The 13,032-nt window shown below is 42.3% G+C and overlaps 1 protein-coding gene across 2 annotated transcripts in view; it reads right to left on the bottom strand.

Annotated features, from left to right (window-relative positions):
- MOSMO (modulator of smoothened) overlaps positions 1-13,032 on the bottom strand; it is a 66,800-nt gene that overhangs the window by 5,948 nt on the left and 47,820 nt on the right. The window contains exons 2-3 of one of the 2 annotated variants that reach the window (XM_070413700.1): positions 2,995-3,207; positions 2,664-2,689 (exon numbers count right to left, since the gene is read on the bottom strand). In XM_070413700.1, coding sequence (XP_070269801.1) covers positions 2,664-2,689; positions 2,995-3,207 — 239 coding nt within the window. The remainder of the gene's footprint in view (positions 1-2,663; positions 2,690-2,994; positions 3,208-13,032) is intronic. The other variant, XM_070413699.1, reaches the window with a different exon arrangement.

Here is a 13,032-nt window from a genome sequence, read left to right on the forward strand (position 1 = left end):
AAATTTAAAGGAAGCAATTCCTATTCAATCTAATTTTGGATTTTAATCCAAAATATTAGGTTCTCTATACTTCTTGGGGATATTTATTGTGGGTAGATGATTTTTCTTTTAAACCATGAGACCTGTGAAGTTACATTAGATCTTAAAATATTAACCCTGGTAATATCTATCAACTTTTGATTATTAAGTTTTGGGTCCTAAATAAGCCTATAGAGACGTAACTTCGTATCCTCCATGGTGGTGAGAGTGAAATAGCTGGTGTGGTGGTACATGCGGATGTGAATTAGGTAAAGGAGAAGACCAGGGTCAGACTTGAAGAAAAGGACGCCTTTGTTGCCTCCTCTCCCCCACCATGTGTGGCTTTCCTCGGAGAGATTCCTCCGCTGTGTAAACCAAACAGAAAATACTACCCTCACATTCTTACCAAAACTACAGCTTAACTGGAACAGAAATAAATACATGCAATCGAGATGATGACAGGCAATAGTACATTTTCAAAGGCTGAATGGAAACACTAGGGGGAGCCCAACCCCCTCAGGACTGCCAATCCAGTGGATTAGCTCCAGTAACAAAAAACAATGTATTTAAGGAAGCTAAGAGGAATGCAGCTCTGTGCTTACTTAGATGACATTAACTCCAATATATATTCTTGAGCTAAAAAACCCCAAGGGACACAATAATATAAACAGAATATACAGTTACAGAGCACTCACGTGTACATACATGGTTTTATGCCTAGAACACCTCTGGTAGGAAACCCTAGAAACTAGTAACAATGGTGTTACCTCAAGGAAAGGGGTATTGGATATCTGGGTGACAGGGACACAAATGAGACTTACTTTTCATTTGGTGACACTCATAGACTTTGCATTATTATATGCATATTATTTTAAAAACTTAAACAACATAATCATAGTTCTTCCCCTTTATTGGGTCACAGGAAACAATGGCTCAGTGAGCATCTTAATGAATACTTTGCTGCATACTACTTTGCTAAACTGTATTTGAGATTTTTTTTCATATTCATAGCTTATGTATTCCCAAATTTTAACTAAATCCAAAAACTATATGCTTCTTCTTTGATTTTACATAAAGAGTAAATGCTCTCTGAACAAGTGAATATACCCTGTGAGTAAAGATTTCCTTAAAATTCCTCATCAATACCCTTTAAGGTAGCAGCACTGTCTGTACAACTGTCTCTGGACCCTACTATCTAGAAAAGAACTGTCTTGGGGGGGTCTGTTCGACCTCACAAAAGATCATCACCTTGTCTCATATTTCTTTTCTTTTCTTTAATATATTTTTATTGATTTTTTACAGAGAGGAAGGGAAAGGGATAGAGAGTTAGAAACAACGATGAGAGAGAAACATCGATCAGCTGCCTCCTGCACACCCCCCACTGGGGATGTGCCTGCAACCAAGGTACATGCCCTTGACCAGAATCAAACTCGGGACCCTTCAGTCAGCAGGCCAACGCTCTATCCACTGAGCCAAACCGGTCAGGGCTTGTCTCATATTTCTTAAGAAGAATGGAGATTTTTTCATGTCAAAAGCAGTTTGATCTGCCTGGCTGGTATGGCTCCCTGGTTGAGTGTTGCCCTATGAACCAGGAGGTTAAGATTAGGGTTAGGGTTTGATTCTCAGTCAGGGGACATGCCCGGGTTGTGGGTTCGATCCTCAGTAGGTGGTGTGCAGGAGGCAGCTGTTTAATGATTCTCATCATTAATGTTTCTATCTCTCTATCCCCTCTCCCTTCTTCTCTGAAATCAATAAAAATGTATTTTTAAAAAGCAACTTGATCTAAATTCAAAAATAAAGCAGATATAGAGACAATAATAAAGCAGAACTAGAAGCATACATTAAGAGAGTTTCACAGAGAGGGAGAGACAGCAGCTTGTGAACTATGCCCTTATCTTATTGTCTTATAAGGATACATTGAGTTTTAACAACAACAGGGATATGTGGGATTAAGCCTCATCCCTAGCCTATGACTTCTAAATGAAAATAGCAAGTGAAAGTAAGCTGTGTTATAATAGTCACTTAAAAAAAACTTATGCAAACCTGAGGTGATTTTAGGCACTGAACTAAAAGTTCAGTCCTGTAGTGTGGCGTAAGTACCGTCAGGCTGTGCCTTAGAGCATGGCTTCTCAAATAGGGCCCTACTACCATTTGGGGCTAAAGAAGCCTTTGCTGTCGAGCGGTCCTGTGTAGATGTAGGATGTTTACGGCATCCCTGGCCTCCACTCACTAGGTGTCAGTAGCATCCCCCTTTACTTGTGACAACCAAAAATGTTTCCAGATATTGATAAATGTCTCCTGGGGGCAAAACTGCTTTAGAGAAAAAGAAGCACGAAAGTAAAATTACAGAAACAGCTTTTCTTTGTACATTTGTGTTTCCTTTAACTTGGGCTAAGCCTCTGACATTTTGAAATTACACCAATTCTGCAAAATACAAAGAAATGTGCAACATATAAATATATCACACCTTTGGGCATTGACTAATAGAGTAAGAAATGTTGAGAAACAATTATAAAATAATCCTATGTGTTGATTTTTCAATGGTCACATATAGCTGACAGAAAAAAACTAAAAATCAATGGCATTAAAAAGAACATCATCACCTAAATCTAATTTATATTTGTTATATTTTCATCTAGATTTACCTTTATTTGATAGAAGATACCAATACCTTCAAGAAGAGGAAAAGACTCAGGTTAGTGGTAGCTCCGAGTCACAGACCTCAAAACACTCATGTACAATGTTAGCAAAAATAAAATTCATTAAAATAGCATTTCATACAAAGCAATTAAGGTTTTGGATGTCCTGGTCTTGTGTTGAGAATTCTGAAGAACCGATGGGACTATGCAGTTTATCTGACGGCCATAAGTGCTGCTCTCTGATGATTATGGAGTCCTTATTACTGATTCTTGATTATCTTCATAAAAATACCAGTGTGCACGCCTTCTAGACAAATTACTAGCACAGGTTACTTACTTCCAGTGAATGCTATCCATCGAGCATATTTTGTAGCTTCTCTTCGCCAGTGGGAAGCCACCAGCAAACCACATGTGACAGTCAATGAAATGATTCCCATGATGATAAAAAACAGTGTGGTGACCCACTCCGGGGGAAGCCGAGGTGGGATGCACGTTCGGTCTCGTCCATGGATTGTTTGACACTGTCGCACAAGGCCCACAGTGAGTGCTCCTGGGGGAGATGCAAAAGGTGGGAATGTGTTAGTGGGTTTGGCATACGTAGGGGATATTTCCTACCAACACCCCTTTAGTTCTTAACTCGTATTTCTCTCTCTGTGGGTCATTCAAGCACTTAATTCCACTGAGTCCCATTCTTCAAGGTAATGGTAATGCTTGACTTAACATAAAAAGCGAACTTAAGGTAAACCTCACAAAAGCCGTGAAAAGGCAACTCACTTAATCTCATTCATTAAACACACACTTTTCTGAGTACTTGTGTCACACACATTGTTTCTAGGCTCCAGGAAAATAACAGTGAACAAGAGAGATGAGTTTCCAGCTCTTGTTAGCTGGAACTTTTGTTTTCCCAGATCCAAGACTCACTGTATATTATTTTATTTTGGCTGAGGAGAAAAAACCCTTCTCAGGAAATTGAAGGCAAACTTAAAATATGTTTAAGCATAGCATACAAGTAAAATATATAATGAAGTAAATACTAGAACCAATATAATTTATTAAAGTTAAAAGGTCTAAGCATATTACAATATAAGTACTTTTTCATTATATTCAAGAAAATGTTGTAAAAACTAGTAAATTCCACCATTTGGGAAGTTCAACAATGTTGGCACAATGTACAAGTGTTCACAATTGGCAAACCATTACTGGCATGTTTCAGCAGGAACGTACAGAGGTATAAGGTGCCCCATTCTCCTGATTCATTCAAATAACAGGAAAGTGAATTTTGTAAAATATGAAGTACCATTTTAATATAAACATGTTCTCATGAAAAACCTAAGGAAACCCTCTATCAAATTTGGGGTGAATTAATTTGTAGAAACCTAGATAAGGAAGGTGAAAGAGTATATTTTCTTCTTCCCTGCTAAAAACTGCTTGTTTCCCCCTTTTAAGGGCAACTGAGAATGGGAAAATTGCCACAAAAGTACAGGAAAAGAAATTTCTGGAGCCACTGAAAACATAATAGGTTTCTACATCATTTTGGGTTTTAATTATTTTCTCAATGTGAACAACATAGCACTTGCCTTGAACAAGTGGCTCTTTGGAGGACGGCAGTAAAACTCGGAGGGGCACATGGGAGGCTGCCCTGAGGGAGCAGACAGACCATGGTGGGTGTGTGCGTGCAGGTGCGTGCAGGTACGTGCGGGGTAGTGGGGCTGGTGGAAGGAGGGGCTTCCCTGCAACTTGTGTTTTGCCACTGATACATCTTTAGAAATAAAACAGTATGTTCAAAGAAAATGAAGCAAAAAAAATCAGTTCTCTCAAACCTGAGCTGTGGAAGATGGTGGCATAGGTAAACACCCAAACTTCCTGCCTCACACAACCACATTAAAACTACAACTAAAAGACAAAACGAATAGCATCCAGAACCACGGGAAGGCTGGCTGAGTGGAAATTCTACAACTAGAAGGAAAGAGAAAAGCGCACTGAGTCCGGCAGGAGGTGCAGAGCTGTGGAAGTGTGGAGGTACGAAGGTGCGTGCGAAAGGGGCTGGCAGCTGGGTACGCTGTTGTCTTTTTCAATCGGGAAGGAGATACAATCTCCCGACTGCTCTGAACTCCAGTTCTGAGCAAGAATCTGGGGACCCAGACTCATACGGAGAGAAACTGGACTGTCTGGCATCGGGCTGGAACGTGAGGGCGGCTTTCTCGCAGAGGTGCTTGCAGTGGTCATTGTTCCTGCACGGTGCTGCGGGACAGAGACCCAGGGACCTATCTGGGGCAGGCCCAACGGGCAACCATAGCTATCTGCTCCACCCTGGTGATTCCCTGAGACCCCGACCCACCCAATGTACAACCCCACCCAAGCTATGCGCAGAGGCTTTTGCATACAAATAGCCTGGCCTTTCTCTGCCTAAAAACCTGTTAAACTGCAGCTGGGTCAGAGAACCCCGGGAATTCCAAAAGAACAGCTGCGCCTCATCTGGGCACCTCCAAACCCCAAACAAAGAGGAGGAATCTGCAGATCTCTGTGTAGCTCCTGCTGGGTGGTCTAATGGCAGTGGATGACCTTGCACCTCCTTGGAGATCCAAGAGCCAGTCTACCCAGTGGTCAGAGTGAGACCATCCAGATTACAACTCCTCAGATCCATAAGGGACACACTCAGGGGGCAGACTCAGAGAGCACCAAAGCCCCACTGAAGCAAGTCTTGCCCCATAAAGGTGTCTCCAGCACAGCAGTTCTCCCACTATAGACACAATTGGTCCTCATAGCCAACTGGCCTAGAGGTCAATTCCTCCCAGTGATACCAACAGCAATCAAGGCTTAACTACAACAAGACTATGCAAAGAGCCCACAAAGGGGTACACCAAGAGTGTCCAGCTCAGGTGACTGAGGAGGCTGAGCCACTGGGCCCTATAGGACACTTACCACACAAGGCCACTCTATCAACTTAAGGAGACTTAGCAGCTACCCAATACATAGAAACAAACACAGGGAAGCAGCCAAAATGCGGAGACAAAGAAACATGTCACAAATGAAAGAAATGGAGGAAAGCAAAATACTGGATATAGAGTTCAAAACCATGGTTATAAGGTTACTCAAGAATCTTCTAGAAACCTTCAAGAAATATAGTGAGACCCTCAAGGATATGAAAAAGGACCAATTAGAAATTAAGCATACACTGACTGAAATAAAGAATAATATACAGATATCCAACAGCAGACTACAGGATCCCAAGAATCAAGGCAAAGATTTGAAATACAAAAAAGCAAAAAACACCCAACGGGAAAAGCAAAAGGAAAAAACAATACAAAAATATGAAGATAGTGCAAGAAGCCTCTGGGACAACTTCAAGCGTACCAACATCCAAATTATGGGGGTGCCAGAAGAAGAGAGAGAGCAAGATATTGAAAACCTATTTGAAGAAATAATGACAGAAAACTTCCCCTACCTGGTGAAAGAAATAGACTCACAAGTCCAGGAAGCGCAGAGAACCCCAAACAAAAGGAATCCAAAGAGGACCACACCAAGACACATCATATTAAAATGCCAAGGGCAAAAGACAAAGAGAGAATCCTAAAAGCAGCAAGAGAAAACAGTTAGTTACCTACAAGGGAGTATCCATACGACTGTCAGCTGCTTTCTCAACAGAAACTATGCAGGCCAGAAGGGAGTGGCAAGAAATATTCAAAGTGATGAATAGCAAGAACCTACAACCAAGATTACTCTACCCAGCAAAGCTATCATTTGGAATTGAAGGTCAGATAAAGAGCTTCACAGATAAGAAAAAGCTAAAGAAGTTCATCAACGCCAAACCAGTATTATATGAAATGCTGAAGGGTATTCTTTAAGAGGAAAAAGAAGAAAAAGGTAAAGATAAAAGTTATGAACAACAAAGTGACAACAAATACATATCTATCAACAAGTGAATCTAAAAATCAAGTGAATAAATAATCTGATGATGAACAGAATAAACTGGTGAATATAATAGAATCAGGGGCATAGAAAGGGAGTGGACTGACTATTCTCGGGGGGGGGGGGGAGGAGTGTGGGGGTGCAGGAAGAGACTGGACAAAAATTGTACACCTATGGACGAGGACAGTGCGGGGGGGGGGGGTAAGGGCAGGGGATTGGGTGGGAACTGGGTGGAGGGGAGCTATGGGGGGGAAAAAGAGGAACAACTGTAATAATCTGAACAATAAAGATTTATTAAAATAAATAAAACAAAACAAAACCAAAAAACTGAGTTGTACTCTTTTTTAATTCTTCTAATGAACTCTAACTCTATCTTTTTCAGGAGAATGAAAGAAGATAACTCAAACAAGTTATACCCTTTTCTCTCAAATCACCTAATAATTAAGCCCATCTTGGGATGTGCAGAGGTGCAATAGCATTATGGGATCATCTCTGGGAGGTGGAGGAGTAGAAAGTGAGCTAACCATCACATTAATGCCACACTATCCCTCCTTCTAGCTGCTGCTTGGAGTTGAGTGACTTCATAGACCAAAGAGAAGTATATCAGTTGAAAGTTTTTGACAATTGCTAACCTTTAAAGTATCACAGCAATTGCTAGAAACCAGAAAAGGCAAGAGGATGGAGGTTAAGCACCAGGGAGTTGCAAAATTGTTCTCAAACTGAAACACTAAAAAGTTTCCTTGAAAAGAAAACTTGGGGGAGAGGGAGTGTCTTACTATGACAAACCTTTTATTGTAACTTTGGAAACAGATAAGGCTTTCACAGCAGTGCTAGAACCCCTAACAGGAAACTACTCCTGATCATTCAGCAAAAGACCTCTAACAAATTAACCTCTGTAGTCACTATCCCATTTATAACAGCTGTAATTGCTGTAAGAATAGACAACAGGCAATGAAAGGCCCTCTGACAAAATGCAATACTGTGGATTCTGATGACAGCCCCGCATCTCCTGACTGGCGTACCACACGAGTGCACACAGAACCATCAGAAAATGAAAATTGGAGCTATGTCTTCCACAAACCAGATGGAAACAATGACCTGACAGAGAGTCAGCTTTGAAGGAAGAGCTATGCTCCTATGGGGACGGAAGTCCTTATCAACACAAGTCAAGACCAAATATTCAGCAGCTGCATTCTGAAAGGAAAGAAAGCTAATGCTAACACACAACCAGAAGGGACACTGTATATAAGAAAATAAATTCAAAAATACTAAAAAAAATCTTTATTGTTGAGAGTATTACAGATCACCCACCACTGTCCCATCCCACTGGTTCCTGCCCCACCCCCCAAGCCTTCACCATCCTATTGGCTGTGTCCATAGGTAATGCATATATGTTCTCTGGTCAATCTCTTCCCTCCCCCCTCTCACCCCTTCCTTCTGAGCTTCTGTTCCATGTTTCCATGCCTCTGGTTCTATTTTATTCATCAGTTTATTTTGGTCATTAGATTCCTTGTTTATTTTGTGTTTCAGATTCAATTGTTAATAGATATGCATTTATTGGCATTTTATTGTTCATATTTTTAATCTTTTTTCTTCTTCTTAAAAAAGACCCTTTAACATTTCATATAATACTGGTTTGGTGGTGGTGAACTCTTTTAGCTTCTTCTTGTCTGTGAGGTTCTTTATCTGACCTTCAATTCTAAAGGGTAGCTTTTCTGGGTAGAGTAATCTTGGTTTAGGTTCATCACCTTGCATATTTCTTGCCACTCCCTTCTTCCCTGCAAAGTTTCTGTTGAGAAGTCAGCTGATAGTTTATGGGTACTCCCCTGTAGGTAATTAACTGCTTTCTCTTGCTGCTTTTAGGATTCTCTCTTTGTCTTTAACCTTTTACATTTTAATTATGATGTGTCCTGTATGGGCCCCTTTGAGTTCATTTTGTTTGGGACTTTCTGGGCTTTCTGGACTTGTAAGTCTGTTTCTTTCACCAGGTAGGGGAAGTTTTCTGTCATTATTTCTTCAAATAAGTTTTCAATATCTTGCTCTCTGTCTTCTTCTGGCACGTGTAATGTGAAAGTTGGTACGCTTGAAATTGTCCTAGAGGCTCCTTACACTATCTTCATATTTTTGGATTCTTTTTGCTCTTCTGAAAGTTTTTTGCTTCTTCATATTCCAAATTGTTCACTTAATTCTCAGCGTCCTCTACTCTACTGATGATTCCCTGTAAATTATTCTTCAATTTAGTTAGTGTATCCTTGATTTCTGATTGGTCCTTTTTCATGTCTTTGATGTTCTCACTAAGATCCTGGAAATTTTCACTAAGTCCCTTAAAGCTTTCATTAAGATCCTTGAGTAACTTATAACGACTGTTTTGAACTCTGTACCTAGTAATTTGCTTGCTTCCATTTCATTTAGTTCTTTTTCTGGAGATTTCTTCTGTTCTTTCATTTGTGACATGTTTCTCTGTCTCTGCATTTTAGCTGCTTCCCTGTATTTGTTTCTATGTATTAGGTAGAACTGCTATGTCTCCTGGAATTGGTAGAGTGGCCTTATGTAGTAGGTGTCCTGTAGGGACAGTGGCTCAGCCTCCCCAGTCACCTGAGGTGGACCCTCTAGGTGCACCCCTTTGTGGGCTGTGTGCACAGTCTTGCTGTAGCTGAGCCTTGATTACTGTTGGTATCATTGGGAGTACTTGATCCTCAGGCCAACTGGCTGTGAGGACCAGCTGTGACTACAGTGGAAGAGCTGCTGTGTAAAAGATACCCCTCTGAAGCAAGACTTGTTTCAGTGAGGCTTTGGTACTCACCAAATCTGACCCTCAAGTGTGTTGCTTGTGGATGTGTAGAGTTATAATCTGGCATGGTCTGAAGCTGTCCACTGGGTGCACTGGCTCTGGGGCCTCCCAGGAGGTACCAAGTCAGCCACTGCCTGCATCCTGCCTGGAGCCATGCTACAGAGCGATCTGCAGATGGCTGTTACTTGTGTTGGGCTTGGAGGTGCCCAGAAGAGGCCGAACTGTGAACCAAGGCCGGCTGCTTTTAGTGCCGGGTCCGGGGCCACTTATCGAGAGGTATGGGGCATGCTGAGTCCAGATGCACTTGTTTGAGATTTTAGGAAAGTCTAAAGCCTGAGCCAGGGCAGGCCATTCATATAGCAAAGCTGCTGCAAACAGCTTCAGTGGGGGGGCTCAGGGAATCACCAGGGTGGGGCGAACTGTGTGGACCAGATTGATGGAGACTCAGATATGATGCCTGCCAGTCAGCTCTGTGGCGAGGGAGGTTTCAGCAAGCACTTTTGTCAGGGAGAAAGCTGCCCCTGAGTTTTTGCCCTGATGCCAGACAATTTAGTTCCTCCCGGTATGTCCCTGGATTCTTTCAAGCTGCTACCCCAGTGCTGGAGCTCAGAGGGAAAGAGGGAGTCCATGTAAGTCTATGTGTTGGTCCTTTAAGAGGAACTGCCTGTGTTTCTAGCAGTCTGTGTATCACTCAGCCACAATTCCTGCTGCTTTTTACAGCCGAAAGTTACGGGGGCTTCTCTTCCCAGCACTGAAATCCTGAGGTGATGTCTGGTGTGGGGCTGGGACCCTTGCTCCGCATGGAGGCCTCTGCAGCCGAGATATCCCTCCTGATTAAAAAAAAAACCACCACACGTGGGTGTCGGATGAGCCCCTTCCATGCTTCAGTCCCTCCTACTAGTCTCAATGTGCTTTCTTCTTTACTTGTCTAGTTGTAGGACTTCCACTCAGCCAGATATCACGCAGTTCTAAATGGTGGTTGTTCCATATTTTAGTTGTAATTCTGATGTGGTTGTGGGAGGATGCAAGTACTGTGTTTACCTGCACCGCCATCTTAATTCCTCCTCTGCAAATATTTACTGTCTTTCATGTACTCAGACTGCTGTGGTCAAGGATTCCAAAACTAATACTGTCATACTTTCACTGAATATAGACTTTCCTTAAATACATTACTGGGCTATTGCAAACAGTGGTCAGTCCATATTGTTGCTAAGATTCATTTTCTTGACTAAGACGCTAGGCCAACATAATTTATATCATACGCACATATTTCCCATAAGCTGTCTGAGGAAAGGGATCTGTGTTGCTACTAGTGAATCTTCTAAATTCTGGTTCTGTTAGTATCCAAACTTTTACCAGTTTAAATTTCATCTTTTACCTCAAAAAATTATCTCCTGCTTGTACATTCAAATCCATTTCTTACACTGAATAGTCAAGATCTTTTACATTCTCCAAATTCTCTGAGCACATTCAGTTTGTATCACACAATTATGCATTTGATTTACAGCAGCTTCTTTTTACCCCAAAACAGAAAATGAGCTTTTCAGGAAGGGAGTGAACCTTCTACTTCAATGGAAACCCCAAGGCAGGCCTACAGCAATGGGCAAAAGCAGGACTTAATAAGCATTTTGGTGAGCCTGGAAAAGTAAGAAACATGCTAAATTTAAAATCATGCTGTATTAACTAGATTCTCCTGTAGAACTGTGGTAGTGTGAACCACACTAATTCAGCACAAGCTCAGTCAGTAATTAATTTTTGTTTTACCCAACAAATCTTTTGCTTCTTGAAGGGCCTATAATTCCATTTCCCAAACAACCAATCCGTCTTTTCCCTGTGGCTGTTTCCTAGATAACCAATCCAGCCAAATAAAAGACTTGCACACAACAGAAAAAGGAAACTACACCAGGAACTGTAGCATTCCACATGTGTCTCAGTATCTCACCTGTGTATTATAACACACAATAGGAAGTCATAATGAGTCCTACCCAATTATGTGGGGTATCTTACTAAAGAGGCTTTTCACACTCATCTTCTATAGCTCCAGGCACCGTGGAAATGACCTGGCATGGCCAGTCTAAGCATGTCTGTTGCCATATGAGGATGATTATAAGGCATTTAGGTCACTACTACATCTTACAGCACAGCAAGATGAAATGGTTTCTCTTTTTTTTTTCCTTTATTAAGTTTATTGGGTTGACATTGGTTAACAAAATTACACAGGTTTCAGGTGCAAAATTTGAATGACCAGTCAATTTTTAATGGTACTGAAGATCCCTTGTCTATCCTACTTTAAATTTGTTGAGATTTTCAACATGCAGATTGAAGTTTTTCATCAAACTTGGAGAGATTTGGGCCATTATTTGCTTAAATACTCTTTCTGCCCCTTTCTCTCTCTCTCTTCTCCATCTGGGACTCTTATTATGTGTATGCAGGAATACTTGAGAATGTCTCATGGATCGCTCATGCTCTGTTCATTTTTATTTTTTCCCTGTTCTTCAGATTAGATAATATTGACTGACCTGCCTTCAAGTTTGCTGGTTCCTTCTGCCAACTTCCATTTTCTTTTTATAATTCCCATCTCTGTATTAGCTATTCTCTATGTAGTGAGGCATTGTTTTCTTACGCCCCTTTAATTCTTCACTGTGGTTTCCTTTATTTTGTGGAACATATTTCTCAGAGCTGACTTACACTTTAGTAGGCCCAATGTTTGCATTTCCTCAGAGGCAGTTTCCGCTGGCTTATTTTTCTTGTGTATCAGCCAAACTTCCCTGTTTCTTTATGTGAATTAACATTTTTAGTTGAAAATTGGAAATGTACACTAATAAAAGACAAAGATGCTAATTGACCGTACCTTCGCTACACCCAAGCCATTCCCACCAGCCAATCAGAGTGACTATATGCAAATTAACCCAAACAAGATGGCAGCCAGCAGCCAGCAGCCACAGAGCTGGAGCAAGCAGGAGGCTTGGTTGCCTGGGCGATGGAGGAAGCCAAGCTTCCCGCCTGCGCTGAGCTGGCTGCAGCCTCCGTTTATGGAAACAAAGTTTCAATTACAGAAGACAAATAAATCCCAGATACCAGCTTCCAGCCAGCCTCCACTGGGAGCTTGGGTGGCTGGGAGCCATGGCCAGCCTGCAAATGGCCCTCAGCCCCTCACCCAGACTGGCCAGGCACCCCACCAGGACACCCCCTCCCTGAAGGGGCTGTAGCCAGCCTGCAAACAGCCCTCAGCCCCTCACCCAGGATGGCCAGGCACCCCAGTGGGGACCCCCACACTGAAGGTGCTGTGGCCAGCCTGCAAACAGCCATGAGCCCCTCACCCAGGCTGGCCAGGCACCCCAGGGGGAACCCCTACCTTGAAGGGGCTATGGCCAGCCTGCAAACATCCATCAGCCCCTCACCCAGGCTGGCCAGGCACTCCTATATAATAAAAAGGTAATATGCAAATTGATCCTAACAGCAGAGCGAGTGGGAATCACTGGTCACTATGACACACACTGACCACCAGGGGGCAGATGCTCAATGCAGGAGCAGCCCCCTGATGGTCAGTGTGCTCCCACAGGGGGAGCTCTGCTCAGCCACAAGCCAGGCTGATGGCTGCCAGTACAGCGGTGATGGTGGGAGCCTCTCCCGCCTCCTCAGCAGCACTAAGGATGTCTGACTGCAGCTAGGCCT

Source organism: Myotis yumanensis, unplaced genomic scaffold (assembly GCF_028538775.1).
Source record: "Myotis yumanensis isolate MYYU_CA2020_CCGP unplaced genomic scaffold, mMyoYum1.0.hap1 SCAF_4, whole genome shotgun sequence".
Taxonomy (NCBI): Eukaryota; Metazoa; Chordata; class Mammalia; order Chiroptera; family Vespertilionidae; genus Myotis; species Myotis yumanensis.